Raw genomic sequence first — 16,406 nt, 5'->3', positions numbered from 1 at the left:
CTTTTTGGAACACTTTTATCTATCAGCAACAGAGAAGGTAAATTAATAAAAAGGTGAGGTGTACAGTAATGATGAGGACACCAATAAAATGAACTCAGCATCAGGTTTTGGGCGTTTTGGTTTTTTTAGTGCTTCCTGACAGTGGACACTGCTATCCATTAGCAACAAAGGAGGTAAAGTATTAAAAAGGTGAGGTGCAGTGCTGCTCATCCAGATTCCGGATATCCAGGTAACCTGGATATCCGACCATTTTTCAGCTATCCGACCGGATTCCGGATACCTGGGCCCAAATCCGGATAGCTATCTGCGGATAGTTGGCTGGGCAATGCGGATATCTGCGGATTCCGCCGATATCCGGCAGATATCCGACCATTGAGACCATATGACGTCCAGGACGTCCTGGAGCCAATCAGAGGGCTCCCAGCAGAAGCCCTAGCAACCAATCACAGAGGGGAACCCTGGCCAGCCCCACCTGACCTCATTGAGCCAATCAGAGAGCTCCCAGTCTAAACCCTGGCACCCAATCACAGAAAGGAATACTGGCCAGCCCCCTGTATAATAATGAGGGCTGCCATGATGAGACATATTGTCCCTTGATTTCATTTTGTGACAGACAGACAGAGTGTGTGCTCCAGTGCTGCTGGCCTAGCAAGTGTGTATACAGTGTAAACCTGAGAGACATGCTCCAGTGCTGCTGGCCTAGCAAGTGTTTACACAGTGATAAACCACCTAAAGCTTTTCAGTGATTAACCCCTTCACTATCACTACACTATTGTTAAATAGCTTGATTTCATTGTGTGACAGACAGAGTGTGTGCTCCAGTGCTGCTGGCCTAGCAAGTGTGTATACAGTGTAAACTTAAAGCTGTTCAGTGATTAACCCCTTCACTATCACTACACTATTGTTGTATTGTTAATTAGCTTGATTTCATTGTGTGACAGTCAGAGTGTGCGCTCCTGTGCTGCAGGCAGCTTGTTACTTTATGGGTTTTCATGCTATTTATACAATATTTCTACACAATAAGTCGACAGTGTGCATGAAAACAAGAAAATCATTTATTTAGGAATATAAGAGAAGACATTGAAGTAATACTAATATCTAAGAAATATGGTTAAGCAAACATGCTGCTACTCCAACTAGAGAAAGCAAATTTGGCAGTTCGGAGAGCTTAAGGAACCTTCCTTCTCATCAGATTTCCTCAGCAGATGGTGTTCTTAGTCAGATCAAATCTAGAAAAACAACACAGATAGGGATGTCAATTTCTTAAAAAAAAGTTAAATAAATGTCTATTTAGCTTAATCTACATTGTATAACTACAAAAGGAGGGCTTTGAAGCATAGGGAAATTTACCTTACCCTTTTGAGACTAGCAGTATATTCATATCAATGCTTGTTATTAAACTACAAAGGTCATATGGAAAGTAACAGCTGTTTACAATTATTTAATTAAAGAGAATCTGTATTGTTAAAATCGCACAAAAGTAAACATACCAGTGCGTTAGGGGACATCTCCTATTACCCTCTGTCACAATTTCGCCACTCCTCGCCGCATTAAAAGTGGTTAAAAACAGTTTTAAAAAGTTTGTTTGTAAACAAACAAAATGGCCACCAAAACAGGAAGTAGGTTGATGTACAGTATGTCCACACATAGAAAATACATCCATACACAAGCAGGCTGTATACACCCTTCCTTTTGAATCTCAAGAGATCATTTGTGTGTTTCTTTCCCCCTGCAGTTCTCATGCACTGAAGTTTCAGGCTGCTCGATTCTTCCTGCAAACAGCTTTGCCTTTGTCTGTAATTCCTCAGTATGTGAAAGCCCAGCCAGCTCAGAGGACGATTTATCCAGCTTGTAAAAGATAAGAGAGAAGAGAGAAGCTGCCCTAGTCTAAATAATACACAGACAGTGTGCATAGAGGGGCCTGGAAGGGGGAGTTCATAGCAGAACCACAACACTGAAGAACTTGGCAGCCTTCCAGACAAAGTCGGACAGGGGAAAGATACATTGATTTATTACAGAGACTGTGATAGTAGAAAGTGCTGCAGTAAGCCAGAACACATTAGAATAGCTTTTGGAACTTGTAGGATGATAAAAAACAGGATGCAATTTTTGTTACGGAGTCTCTTTAAGGAAAATTGTTTTTTATTTTAGTCACACTATCTTCTGATTATTTTTTCACATAATCACCTCCTTTGTTTAAGCATTTATACCTTTTTTTACAAGGTTTTCAATCCCTTTGTAGCATCATACTCCTCACCTATGGGTTGGAGAAATTGATGAACTTCACGTTAATGTTGCTAAACAAACAGTTGCCAGCATTCTGTAGTCATGTGACAAGCAGTGCAGGGAGAGAAGAGGTTATTGTGACAGAGGAAAGTAAAATTATGCAGAAAGAATACCTTGCATGGCAAATATCACCGGGATCACCGCCACATGTGCCTTGAGCAATTGCAAACAGGGACATGTGGTCAAAGTAATAAAGTTGAATGCGGACACAAACCTAAGGCCAAAGTATCCTGAAAGAATTTATAATAAACTCATCCAGGCCTGGGCTCTTATTAGGTTTCAGAGAGTGAACCGCCGCAAAAACTCGTCTGTTGCGATTGGATCCTTAACCTCCTGAGCATTACGCCGTTCAGGAGGTTTTGTTACTTTTTGCCCGTTAATAAAATAATTGTCTTAAATTACTGTAAAACCCTTTAGCTAGCACTAGGCTAGCTAGTAAAGGTGTCCGCACCCCCCCGATACCCGCCACTCCCCCGTTTATACATTACCCAGCCTGGATCCACCGATCGCCGCAGCCTCCCCGGACAGCTCCGGTCTTCACTATGGGGAGGATCGCACATGAAGTCATGATGTCGCCGACGTCATGAGCGAACCCGATCCTCCCCATAGAGAGACTGGAGCTGTGCAGGGAAGCTGCACGATCGCTGGATCCATGGGGGTAATGTATAAATGGGAGGATCCAGGGGTGCCCAACACCTTTACTAGCTAGCCTAGTGCTAGCTAAAGGGTTTACAGTCATTTGGGACAATTAATTATGGGGGACTCCTGGGGCCACAGAGCGGTATGCCCGACACAGGCATACCGCTAAGGAGGTTAAGGGGGTCCCTCCAATATATACTTATATAATATTTTACACATTTATATTTAACTTGCTGGGTTGCCATAGGCCACCCTGATGGTCCTTTGTTAGAAAATATAATCTTGTGTTTGTAATGTAAAATATGTACTTAGTAGGGCATCTAATCCCCTTGAGGGTTAAGATGGTCCTTCAATCTTTTTTTTTTTTTTTTTTTAATGTCGTTGCAGTGAGGGATTTTAGCATTTATTTTTATGTATTGCTTCAAATCCTACTATTGTTCAGTCATTTTTCGTATGCATGTGCATTGTTTTCAGCTGTCAGTGTTTGCTATTATGACTACTAATTTTATTATGCCTATCCAGCAGTGGCTGGAAAGTGTAATGGTTAAGGGCTCTGCCTCTGACACAGGAGACCTGGGTTCAAATCTCGGCTCTGCCTGTTCAGTAAGCCAGCACTTATTTCAGTAAGGAGTTTCTTGGGCAAGTCTCCTTAACACTGCTACTGCCTACTGAGTGTGCTCTAGTGGCTGCCTCACAAGTGTTTTGAGTCTGACAGGAGAAAGGCGCTATACAAAATACTGCAAATTATTATTATTATTATAATATATTACCTCTTTTTAAACTTCTTATAGTATTTTTATATTGTTTTTGGACCCATCCACCTTGGTATTTTTATTTTATACTTTTGTTGGTAGGTTGTTGCTGTTGGTTTAGGTCTTTTATGGGTCTTTACTGTCCACAAATGTTATAGGAGTGCAAACATTCTCGAATTTTGTGGTATTGTTTTTCATAGCTAGGTTTTATCGTATATCCTCGAATATAAGTCAACCCCTTGTATAAGTAGAGTCTTAAATTTGACAGTATGTTTACTGCGACCGGCATGATGGCACGTGCAACTTCGACCAAAAGTGAAAGCTTGCCGGAGCCACAAAACAGGACCATGGAAGGGACAAAGAGGATGCCGGGGGAACTTGCGGGCTATGGGGGGCCTGGAGGAAGCACCAGGTAAATTCAGATTTTCAATTGATGCCTCCGCTCAGGGTCCCTTTAAGCTGGAATATTATAATGGCTTGAATATAAGTCTACCCAGCAAACTCATACAATAATAGCGGTTTTCTCCCATAGGAGGGTCTAATGGCCACACTTTGTGATCAGAAGGTGTAAATAGCTGCAGTGAAAAATGTATTGCACACATTATCTCGTACTGTTCCTCAAGGGCAGCTATTAACCCCTCCTGGTCTCCAAGTGCAGCCATGGTACAATGTGACACCCCCCCCCCTTCCCCCAAGTACAACCATTAACACAGTCAGTATAACAGCAAAACAGTGTGGGGAAGATGCTTGCGGACCATGAGGGGTTAGTTTTATTAGATGTTGACACAGTCAGACCAACAGCGGTGACAGGAAGAAGTACTGATATGTCCCTCCTCTCTAGCTATAGCCATTTTTCCCAAGCACCCGGCTCTCCCCTCCCCATGACTGTATGCAAAGCTTCTGCAGTGTAAAGCTAGGAACTTCATCTCCTCTCACTGCTGCAGTGGAAAGCGTAACGAGGTATACCCATTCCACAGTCAGGTGCCGGGACCGTCCTATCCTCTCAGTGCAGCTCGCTCAGCATGCAGTAGCTCCTCCCTGTCGGCTCCCAATGAGATCAGGATTTTGGCTATAAAAAGGGTGCTGAATATAGCCACCATTTTGGGGAGCCATAAAAGGGTGCTGGTTATAGCCGAGATTTTTTTTTGGTTATAAAAGGGAACGTGATATAGCCAAAAAGGTTTTCTGCTATAAAAAGGCGGCTGATATACCTAAGATTTTTATTTTTGTGTTGAAAAGGGGGCTGGATATAGCCGAGAAAAGTGATCTAGCATGAGAAACTCTAAGACCCCCCTGGTGGGGCCTAACCCTAAGACCCTCCCCTGTTGGTGCCTAACCCCAAGACCCCTTTGGTGATGCCTAACCATAAGACCCTCCCTTGGTGGGGCCTTACCCTAAGACCCCTAGTGATGCCTAATCCTAACCCCCCTGGTGGTGCCTAACCTTAATCCAATATGGTGGTGTCCAATCTTCACCACATTTCATGTCAAACATATATGTTAATTAACGGATATAACTGCATTCAAGGGCACCTTAACTGAGAAGGGATACAGATGTTTCCTTTTAAACAATACCAGTTGCTTGGCAGTCCTGCTGATCTCTTTGGCTGCAGTAGTGGATGAATCACACACCTGAAACAAGCATGCAGCTAATCCAGTCTGACTTCAGTCAGAGCACCTGATTTTCATGCTTGTTGAGGGGCTGTGGCTAAAAGTATTAGACACAGAATCAGTAGGAGAGTCAGGCAACTGGTATTATTTTAAAAGGAAAAATCCATATCCTTCTCAGTTTAGGTTCCCTTTAACTGATATAACCAAATTAACCGTTCTAACCTAATTTAGTCACCTGCTGATATAACCGATCTTGTAGCCGCATTTATATAGCTGAAATAGCTATATCCAGCACCCTTTTATAGCCGAAAAAAATCTTGGCTATACTATCCAGCTCCCTTTTATAGTCGCAAAAAATCTTGCCTATATCCAGTGCCCTTTTATAGCCAAAAAAAAAATCTTGGCTAGAAAAGGGCACTCTTTCATAGCCCCCAAAAAAATCTCGTCTGTAAAATGGCGCCCTTTTATAGCCGAATAAAGCCTCAGGTGTCCTTTTCACCACCTTTATAACCGAGATTTGCTGCAAATAACATTGAAGTCTATGGAGGCTGTGGAATGAATATACCCCGGTACACTTTCTGCTGCAGTCAACTGAGAGAAGATAAAGCGCCCAGCAGTGGGATCGGTATAGGCTTTCCGCTACAGTAGCTTTGCCTACAGTCAGGGAGGCAGAGAGAGATAGGTGCTTGAAAGACATAGCTGTAATTTGGGAGACATAGTGCAAGATAAAAGCGGCCACCCACATACAAACATCCTGGCTACAAGTCAGACATTTAGGTCTGACTCGAAGATAAAAGGCGACCCCCCCAACTTTCCTCTGTTGAGAGACAGACCTAAATTTCTTGACTTATAGTCGAGGATATCAGTACATGCTTACAAGTAAGCAAGCTGAAACAAAATTGGTCTTTAAATGATAAAATGTATAGAGTTGAAACAAGGGAATTGCATTTGTCTCTGTAACAGTGGAGTTTTATGTTAAGGGGAATGCTGACTTTTTGCTAATTGTTAAACAAAAAATATGCAGATGTTACATAAATTCTGAAGTGTCTACTATGTGTTTTCTCTCAACTCACCTGTATCTTTGATACTTGAATCTTTCTTTTGAAACCCAGAATCAGCTTTAGAAAAGGGAAATTTTTTAAATGAATACATTATATTTATCACTTTTGCAGGTAAATAGTTGTACAGTTTGACATTCTTATGTAGTAAAAATTGTAAACTTTTAAAATATATTCACAGGAAGTTTAAACATTTAACATTTTTTTAAAAATACAGTAACTCACAAAAAAAAGAGTACGCGCCTCACATTTTTGTAAACATTTAATTTCATTATTTCATGGGACACAACACTTGGATACAATATAAAGTAGTCAGTATACACGCTTGTATAAGTGTCAAAATAACTCAAAACACAGCCATTGATGCCTAAACTGCTGGCAACAAAAGTGAGTACATCCCTACTTGAAGAATGTCAAAATTCTGCCAATTAGACATTTTCCCTCCCTGGGATCATGTTGCTTATTAGTTTTAATAGGTCTCAGGTGTGAATGGAGGAGCAGGTCTCTTGCACTCTCTTATATTGGTCTCTGGAAGTTCAGCATGGTACCTCATGACAGAGAACCCTCTTCGGATCTTTAAAAAAAAAATGTTGCTCTAAATAAAGATGACCTAGGCTATAAGAAGATTGCCAACACCCTGAAACTCAACTGCAGCACGTGGCTAAGACCATACAGCGGTTTAACAGAACAAGTTCCACTTAGAAACAAAGAAGTTGAGTGCATGTGTTCAGCATTATATCCAGAGGTTGCAAAAGTCAATTGAATTAAGGCCACCATGTGGACATGCAGGAAAAGCTCAAAAAATCCACCAAAGCGATCCTCACATATATTAAACTCGCTAGTATGCAGCTAATTACTGGATTTGTAGATCTATAGAACAGAAAAGGAGAAAAGAAAAAAAAAGCACTGCCTGTGTGTATCTGGCTTTAAAGGTGAATCACTCACGCTAGAAAGCAGCGAACCTTAAACGTTGGCTGATTGACCATTATTCCATACAAAATCTCTCCAGTTCAGTTACATTTGATGGGTGCTGAGCATGGACAGCATGCTTCAAATCATCCCATAGATTTATACTAATAGCCAAGTCAGGGGACTGTGATGACCATTCCAGAACTTTTTACTTCGCAGTTGTCTCTGTATGCCTTCGTAGATTTTGATCTGTGTTTTTGGTAATTGTCTTGTTGGATTTTCCAGCCCCTGCGTAATTTCAACTTTGTGACGAATGCGTGAGCATTATCCTGCAGAATTTGAATTCAGGGCCCATTCCCTGAGAACCATAATGGAATATCCACCAAATTAGGGAGGTCCTATTTTTTTGGAATGCGGTTTTCACCATGAAAATCACATTTTGTTATGACCAAATAACTAAATTTTTGTCTCATCAGTCCAAACCATTTAGTTCCAAAATGAATCTGGCTTGTCTAAATGAGCTTTTGCATACAACATAGTATTTGCATGTAACAGAGTATAACACTAATATTTTAAAACTCTGAGCTTTTTGTAGCATTCCCCTAAATGTTGATACTGAAGGTTTGGCACTCATTTAATTCACTCTTTCTCCTAAGTTTTCTTCTGGGAGATAATTTTTCATCTTCTGTTTAAAATAAATTTTCAGCACTCTGCAAATGAAAAATTATCAAAAAGTACCATATTTTTCAGACCATAAGTTGCTCCTGACCATAAGATGTACCTAGGTTTACAGGAAAAAAACTAGGCGGAAAAAAATGTATTCTAAACCCGATGCGTCCATGGTGCAGGGGCATCTTGTGGAGCTGTAAGTTGTCACTAAACAAAGTGGGTGTCACTAGACAATAAAATATGAGCAGCAGTAGGTCTGTGTTTCCTGTAAACCCGGCACCTGACTGATGGCTGGCATAGAGAGAATCAGCTGCAAACACAGTGCAGAATCACACCATGTTTGCAGCTGATTCTCCCCATGCCAGCCATCAGTCAGGTGCCGGTTTGTTTCTGGTTGGAACAGATACCTCTGAATTAAATAAATTCATTTATGGTTCTTTAGACTATACATATTCTTTGGTTAAGATATTCTTTATGCTTTGTAAAGGGTTAATAACCATGAAACGGACTAGTGTCGTCGCCTGAACTAAAACATTTTTTGAAATACTTTTTTCATCAAACAAAGCACAAAGTGTCTATGATCTGCTCAACACATTGATTCTCTATGTTTGTACCACAAAATATTTTTATTGCTGTTTACAAAAAAACTTTACCTTTTTGAAGAAAAAATATTTTTTGAATATAATAAAGTGTGAAACTAAAATTTGGAAGCAGATTGCTGGTTTGTGGCTTTTAGTCAAACCGATCCTCCTATACAGAAACCTGGTACTATTCTGAGCATAGTGGTGTGCTCAAGTGTGGATCGTTAGATTAACAAGAGCTCCCTTTTTTTTTTGCTTTATCTGGGGCTCATTCCCAATAATATTGAAATAGTAGGTATAGACCTGTCACTCCAAGAATCTGGATAGAGCAGGAAGTCAGTTCTGGTAGTTCGAGGTAGCCAGGCAGTGTGTCACTCTGCACATCTTTGCAGTGCTATGCGGCCAGGAGTGGGAAAAGTCGAAATGGAGAGGGCAGTCCAACAAGCACCATAGCCTGCAGTAGCACCACGTGTAAGCTCTATGTGTTTCCTCGGTGTCCACACCAGCTTTCATAACTATGTGGGTGAGAAGCTTCAAATGTACGGCCAGGGGTCAGTACAGTGCAGGCTGCAGCTCCCAATCAGCTAGTCCGGAGAGACTGGTCAATGGCCTCCTAATGCCTGTTATAGGATCTCTCTGTGCCGTACTTCCACACCAGCTGAGCGGGAGCCGTGGCATGCACTGTATTGACGCCCAGTCATGCCTCTGTAACTTCTCATGCACACAGTTATGGATGCTAATACAGGCACCGGTTAAATGTCTACTGTGGGGGGGGCAGCTGGCAGTGGAGTGAGACGTGCCTCCCTGCAGCTCCGGGCGGTCTCAGTTCCAGCCAGCCTTAACCTACAAGGGTGCCCACAGTTTTGAATCCTGAGGGCAGCGAAGGGAAACACAGACAGATTGGCAGCCAGACAGACCCGCAGTATGATGCAAACTAAATAAAGCTGCTCAGAAGCTGCGAAACTACAGCAATATGCCTGTCAGATGGCATAAGCATCCTGGCAGGACTCTGCGGGTAATGAGAGGAGTGACGAGGACATGGATGAGGAGATAGCTGGGACATGGAGCCCAAACAAAAATGGGCAGCAAGTTCTGATGCTGACACTTCATACTCCTTAACTGCACAGCAACTTATATCAGCCTGAACCTACTGCAGACATACAGCCTGAACCTACTTTAGCTGATATCTTGGCAGCAGTTACTTAATGCAATTCAGCGATAGCAGCACTTGCTACTCAAACTGGGGGGGCTGAAAGAAGAGATTGGTCTCCTGAGACAAGATTTATCAACTTGAGAACATTACGTTCAATGGTCAAAATATTCCTTTGTATCCTGAAACAGGACAGAGGGCACAGTTTATTGAAACTAAGAAGAGGCTTCAGATGTTGAACTTAAAATATGCTATGCTGTACCCTGCGAAACTCAGAATCATTTGGAATAATGAATCTCACTTTTTTCAAGATTCAATAGAAGCCATGCAATGGCTTGATTGTGATAAACAACATATGAAGGAGGGGACCTGAGTTGCTGGGATATGTGCAGGGAAAGAAGGTTTGTGACTCCCTGCAGTGCTGCCAAGATACCTGACAGTACTGAACTTTTCAGTTCAAAAAGTGGTTTCCTGCATGCTGGTAATATCCAGTACGTATGTCTTACCTAATAATACGAAGGCACCGATCGTTGATCTGACTATAATATATGTGATGGCAGGCTGGGGCACAAGTTTTTCTTTTTGTCATTGTAGTGCTATAGCTTTTATGCACCATATTGTACTGATATTGCTGTAGTAAGTCATCTTGTATGTGAATCTCTTCATTCAGATCTGTATATTGGTTCATTTGAGTCGGGTGGACTTCTTTAACACTTGTTTGTCAGAAATTAACACAGATGGGTCTATGAGTCATATGTTACTTAAAAAGCACCATTATATGAAGTGCTTGCATACAGAGACGGGACAAGGTCCTTCAGCACCCAAGGCTGAGACAGCAAAGTGCGCCCCTCCATCCCTCCCACCCCAGCCTTCACACACTGATTGCTATTAGGCCCCCAGGGCCCCCAACCTCCCCAACACCTTAATCTCTAGTTATCTGGCTTGCAGTCACTGTCATGTATCCCCTTTTCTTATTTCTTTCTGCTTCAAACACAATTGGGAAGGACAGCTGAATTGTGCGCCCCCTCCTACACTGCGCCCTAAGGCTGGAGCCTCTCCAGCCTCTGCCTCGGCCCGGCCCTGCTTGCATATAAGGAATGTAGCACTGATCTGACCCATGATTTAAGACTTCATTTATGACCTAATGGCCTCTTAGTGTATGAAGTTAAGGGACATTAGGATATTTTTTTAGGCTATAATGCATGACTATGACTTTATTAATGGGTCGTAAATATAGTACTTGTATTCCAGAGTGAATATCTAATTGTGTAGATGGGCGAAAGGACATATGAAAGGGGGTCATAAATCTATCAAAAGTATGCTGACCGGAGTATGGCCCAATTGGTGGGATTCCAGCTATTATCACTTGTTCAGAGTTGCTGATCGTCAAAAAGGTTTTTTTTCTACCATACTCCATAGGCTAACATGGGGCTCCATGTTGGTCTATGGGATGAAGAGCTACAGTGGTGTGAAAAACTATTTGCCCCCTTCCTGATTTCTTGTTCTTTTGCATGTTTGTCACACTTAAATGTTTCTGCTCATCAAAAACCGTTAACTATTAGTCAAAGATAACATAATTGAACACAAAATGCAGTTTTAAATGATGGTTTTTATTATCTAGTGAGAAAAAAAAACTCCAAATCTACATGGCCCTGTGTGAAAAAGTGATTGCCCCCCTTGTTAAAAAATAACTTAACTGTGGTTTATCACACCTGAGTTCAATTTCTGTAGTCACCCCCAGACCTGATTACTGCCACACCTGTTTCAATCAAGAAATCACTTAAATAGGAGCTGACACAGAGAAGTAGACCAAAAGCACCTCAAAAGCTAGACATCATGCCAAGATCCAAAGAAATTCAGGTACAAATGAGAACAAAGTACTGTAATTGAGATCTATCAGTCTGGTAAAGGTTATAAAGCCATTTCTAAAGCTTTGGGACTCCAGTGAACCACAGTGAGAGCCATTATCTACAAATGGCAAAAACATGCAACAGTGATGAACCTTCCCAGGAGTGGCTGGCCGACCAAAATTACCCCAAGAGCGCAGAGAAAACTCATCCGAGAGGCCACAAAAGACCCCAGGACAACATCTAAAGAACTGCAGGCCTCACTTGCCTCAATTAAGGTCATTGTTCATGACTCCACCATAAGAAAGAGACTGAGCAAAAATGGTCTGCATGGCAGATATCCAAGGCGCAAACCACTTTTAAGCAAAAAGAACATTAAGGCTCGTCTCAATTTTGCTAAAAAAAACACATCTCAATGATTGGCAAGACTTTTGGGAAAATACCTTGTGGACCGACGAGACAAAAGTTGAACTTTTTGGAAGGTGCGTGTCCCGTTACATCTGGCGTAGAAGTAACACAGCATTTCAGCAAAAGAACATCATACCAACAGTAAAATATGGTGGTGGTAGTGTGATGGTCTGGGGTTGTTTTGCTGCTTCAGGACCTGGAAGGCTTGCTGTGATAGATGGAACCATGAATTTTACTGTCTACCAAAAAAACCTGAAGGAGAATCTCCAGCCATCTGTTCGTCAACTCAAGCTGAAGCGATCTTGGGTGCTGCAGCAGGACAATGACTCAAAACACACTAGCAAATTCACCTCTAAATGGCTGAAGAAAAACAAAATGAAGACTTTCGAGTGGCCTAGTCAAAGTCCTGACCTGAATCCTATTGAGATGTTGTGGCATGACCTTAAAAAGGCGGTTCACGCTAGAAAACCCTCAAATAAAGCTGAATTACAACAATTCTGCAAAGATGAGTGGGCCAAAATTCCTCCAGAGCGCTGTACAAGTCTCGTTGCAAGTTATCGCAAACGCTTGATTGCAGTTATTGCTGCTAAAGGTGGCCCAACCAGTTATTAGGTTCAGGGGGCAATTTCTTTTTCACACAGGGCCATGTAGGTTTTGAGTTATTTTTCTCACTAAATAATAAAAATAGTCATTTAAAACTGCATTTTGTGTTCAATTATGTTATCTTTGACTAATAGTTAACGGTTTTTGATGAGCAGAAACATTTAAGTGTGACAAACATGCAAAAGAATAAGAAATCAGGAAGGGGGCAAATAGTTTTTCACACCACTGTATAAAGCCCAGCTGCTATTTCAAGATGACGGAATTCTCTCAACTCGGCGCTTCCCGTCTGAGGAACTTCTAAACTATCGTGAGGGAAGAGTTGCTCTCTAGGACAGGTAGAAGTTACTGCAACCTTGAGCGGGACACCTAGGAAACACAAGGTGATGTGATGTGTTTATAATTCTGATACCTGTTATGTTATGTTATGTTATTATTCTCGGTCTTCTTTCCAATAACTTGGTATTGAATATCATATTTTGTATCAATAAACTTGTTAACCTTGTTACTTGTCTCTGATTTTGGAGGAATCTAAAAGAACCTGCAATTGCTACCTTTGTAAGTGGTGTCACTTTTTCTGTAGCAATACAGTCATTTACAATATTTTGCATACTTCAAGACTCCTACAGTGCATATATTGAACTATGCTTTGTCACTACTGGTTTGAAATGATTAACTACTTGCCGACTGCTCCACGCCAATTGGCGTGAGCAGTGCGGCAGCCCCAGGACCACTCCACGCCGATTGGTGTGAATGGCCTGAGCGGCTCTAGCTGGGGATCGCGCGTGCAACCCCAGCAGTTTACTACGCCCCCCCGTGTCTTCCGCCCACCGGCCAGTTAACAGCGCTGGCAGGCGGCGATCATTCAAACCGGCCAATACAAATTTATAATACACGTTGTTTTGGATACAATGTGTATTATACGCGCTGGCTCCTCCTCTGGTGTACACACTGTCCGGGATCGACCACCAGAGAGGACGGCAGCCCTGCACCACATTGCCCCCCCCGCGATTGCCCTGATCATCACTCACTGGCCCTGAGAAGCGTCTGACTGAGGTCTGATTGACATCTGGTCGCCTGTCACCAGCTCTGTTTGGCCTTTGATCATCTCTGATTGCCCTGTGATTGATCTCTGTTTACATTGCTTGGCATCTGACAGCTGCAGTGTGATTGACATTTGGTCACCTGTCACCAGCTCTGATTGAGGTCTGAGTGACATCTGATTGTCTGTGCACTGTTGATTGACATCTGCTCGCCTGTTTCACTTCGATTGGCATCTGATCGGCCTCTTGATTACCCTGTGATTGGCCTCTATCTGTTTCTGATTGCATTTAATTGCCTCCGATTGCTATTTGATTTTGATCCGGTTGGCTCCAATTGTATTTGATTGCCTGTGATTGCCCTCTGATCATTCCCCCCCCCCCCTCCCCCCGGTCACTATCCTAGTGATCTAAAAACAGTAATTAGGGAAAACTGTCACTGATTTAGTATCACTAGTGTCAACAGTTAGGCCAGTGAGTTAGCTAGGCCCCTTTGTTAGGTAGTTAGCGTCAGTTAGCGCCCAGCCCACTACACCGCAGTCGCTAATTAGTCGCTGATTAGCGTCATCACTGTCGGTAATCAGCATTGGTACTTGCGTTCAGCCTACCCCTCCGCAGTGACAGAAAATTTTCCTGATCACTGCAAAAACACAACCCAATAGCTGCAGCGCTCTAAAGATCAGTTTTGATATTTTTTTTAAGCAAAAGTGAGCGATCGCAGCTTTTTGACTTCACCAGTACTCCCTTTTGCTAGACAGGTGCTCTTTTTCCTGGGTAGTCTCAGTGGAGAATGGTCAAAAATGGTCAATGAGGTATGTAGCAAACATTAGAAAACACACCCTTGGTTGTCTAGCAAAATATCCTGCGAGCAATCTCACACTTCATCCACTCCACCATACACACTGCGAGATCTCGCACAGATAATTGGACAGATCACAGGGATCGCTCCTGCAATGTTCCTGTAGACAGAGCCTACTTCTGGCTTCTAAATCAAGATAAAATGTATACTGACACCAATATCCATGTGTAGATAGTATAAGACATCGAAATCCACTTGTGTTTTGGCAATACTAAATCGGTTTCATATCTTGCACAGTTTATATAGAGCAGCACAATAGTGGCATTCGAAAGAAGGAATGTATCTCCTGGTACTCACAGCTCCACTCAATTAGCGCATCTTTCAGTCCAATTCGTCATGCTCCAACAATTAATGTCCTAGTGGAACTGCGGAATCTGTATGTGGGCTGGGGAGATGGAGAGATTTGATTCAGATCTACTCGACTGCTGCGGAGCCCTGGCCGGCAGCTTCCGCCGTCAGGAGTATAACAGTAGATAACAGTAGATTCGGTCTGTTGCTGTGCTTGCGGTCCAAATAGAGACCCGAAAGTTGCGCTGTGTGACTTCACGGTGCCAACTACCAACCATGCCTATGCATTTCAAGAAGGATACGCCTCTCTTCATCAGGGCATTGCGATGGACTGTCTGTTGTTCCTTATATCTCCACTTTGCCTACCTCCTTTATTTGCCACTCCTGCTGTCAATCATTAAAGGCAAACAGTTCTCTATCTTGATTCAAGCCATGCGGTGTCAAAGTATTAAGTGTATATATTTAATAGGTTTCTTTTCTTGACATGGCTCTAATGTAATCCCCTCCTCTCCTATTCTTTGCCCCCAATGAATAGCATAGAAATGCATAGATGACAATTTACCCTCATGATGTTCTTTAAAATGTTTACTCAAGGGTTATTTTGCATCCCCCCTTTTAATACAATTGACATGTTCTGTGATCCTGTCCACAAGTATTCTTTTTGTTCGCCCCACATATTGTTTCATGCATCCGCATTCGATTATGTATATAACACCACTACTGTTGCAGTTAAGATTGCCTTGAATATTAAATTCATCACCTGTGACTAATGATCTAAAATCAGACATAGAGGGTGTTTTAGTGGTGCATCTGCATGGCATGCACATAGTACATCTTTTGAACTTGCCCTCTTTCTTTGGAGGGCAATGTCCCATAGATACAGTTGGTGCAATTATACAAATTTTGGTTTTCCAGGTATAATACCATTCAAGGTTTTATCATTTTGCAGGATATGCCAGTATTTCCTTATTACCTTCTTTACCACCACTGGTGCTTGTTGTTTATATTGCATATTTATGCAAATAGGTAGAGTGGTAGAGTGTCGCGATGCCCCATAGTGTAAATATCTAAAAAACCTTTTCTGCATCAGTTTGGACTGTTCTTCATAAGTTACATTTTCTGAGCAGTTCCTGCGCATTCTTAAATATTGGCTCTTGGGGACATTGCTAAGCCAGGATAACAAATGACAGCTGTCTAAAAATATGAAGCGGTCTATATCCACAGCCTTAAAAAATGTCAAATCCAAAAAATGTATTTCGGTTTTGCTGTACTCACACGAAAAACATAGATTAAAATCGTTCTCGTTCATCCAAATGATGAATTGTTTCAGACTCTCCTCATCCCCCTTCCAGACGAATATTGCGTCATCTATAAACCGCCGCCACATGACGAGATTCGCACCTGAGCCCGTCTGTCCCCCCAAAATAAACTCCTCCCAGTACGCCATAAATACATTTGCAAACCCGACCGTGAACTCATCAAACCCATCGCTGTCCCGACTCGCTGTAAATAAAATCTGGATTCGAATTCAAAATAATTATGCGTAAGGATAAATAAAATCGATTTCTGTAAAAATTCGATCTGCGGTTAAGGAAGATCGGAAAACAGTTCCAAAAAGTATCTCACAGCCATTATCCCCTTCTCGTGGTCAATAATGGTGTAGAGAGAAGTGACATCCGCCACACAAAGAATATAATCCTCCATTCCAAC

At 42.1% G+C, this 16,406-nt stretch overlaps 1 protein-coding gene across 1 annotated transcript in view; it reads right to left on the bottom strand.

Annotated features, from left to right (window-relative positions):
- Nucleotides 1–1,033: 1,033 nt before the first annotated feature.
- Nucleotides 1,034–16,406, bottom strand: part of LOC137518497 (thread biopolymer filament subunit gamma-like) — a 329,520-nt gene continuing 314,147 nt past the window's right edge. The window contains exons 8-9 of the mRNA XM_068236429.1: nucleotides 6,361–6,405; nucleotides 1,034–1,229 (exon numbers count right to left, since the gene is read on the bottom strand). Coding sequence (XP_068092530.1) covers nucleotides 1,219–1,229; nucleotides 6,361–6,405 — 56 coding nt within the window. The 3' untranslated portion in view covers nucleotides 1,034–1,218. The remainder of the gene's footprint in view (nucleotides 1,230–6,360; nucleotides 6,406–16,406) is intronic.

The sequence above is a fragment of the Hyperolius riggenbachi genome, chromosome 5 (genome assembly GCF_040937935.1).
Source record: "Hyperolius riggenbachi isolate aHypRig1 chromosome 5, aHypRig1.pri, whole genome shotgun sequence".
In the NCBI taxonomy this organism is placed as follows: domain Eukaryota; kingdom Metazoa; phylum Chordata; class Amphibia; order Anura; family Hyperoliidae; genus Hyperolius; species Hyperolius riggenbachi.
The sequence above is the reverse complement of the archived record's forward strand: the minus strand, read 5'-3'. Positions and strand labels throughout refer to the sequence as shown.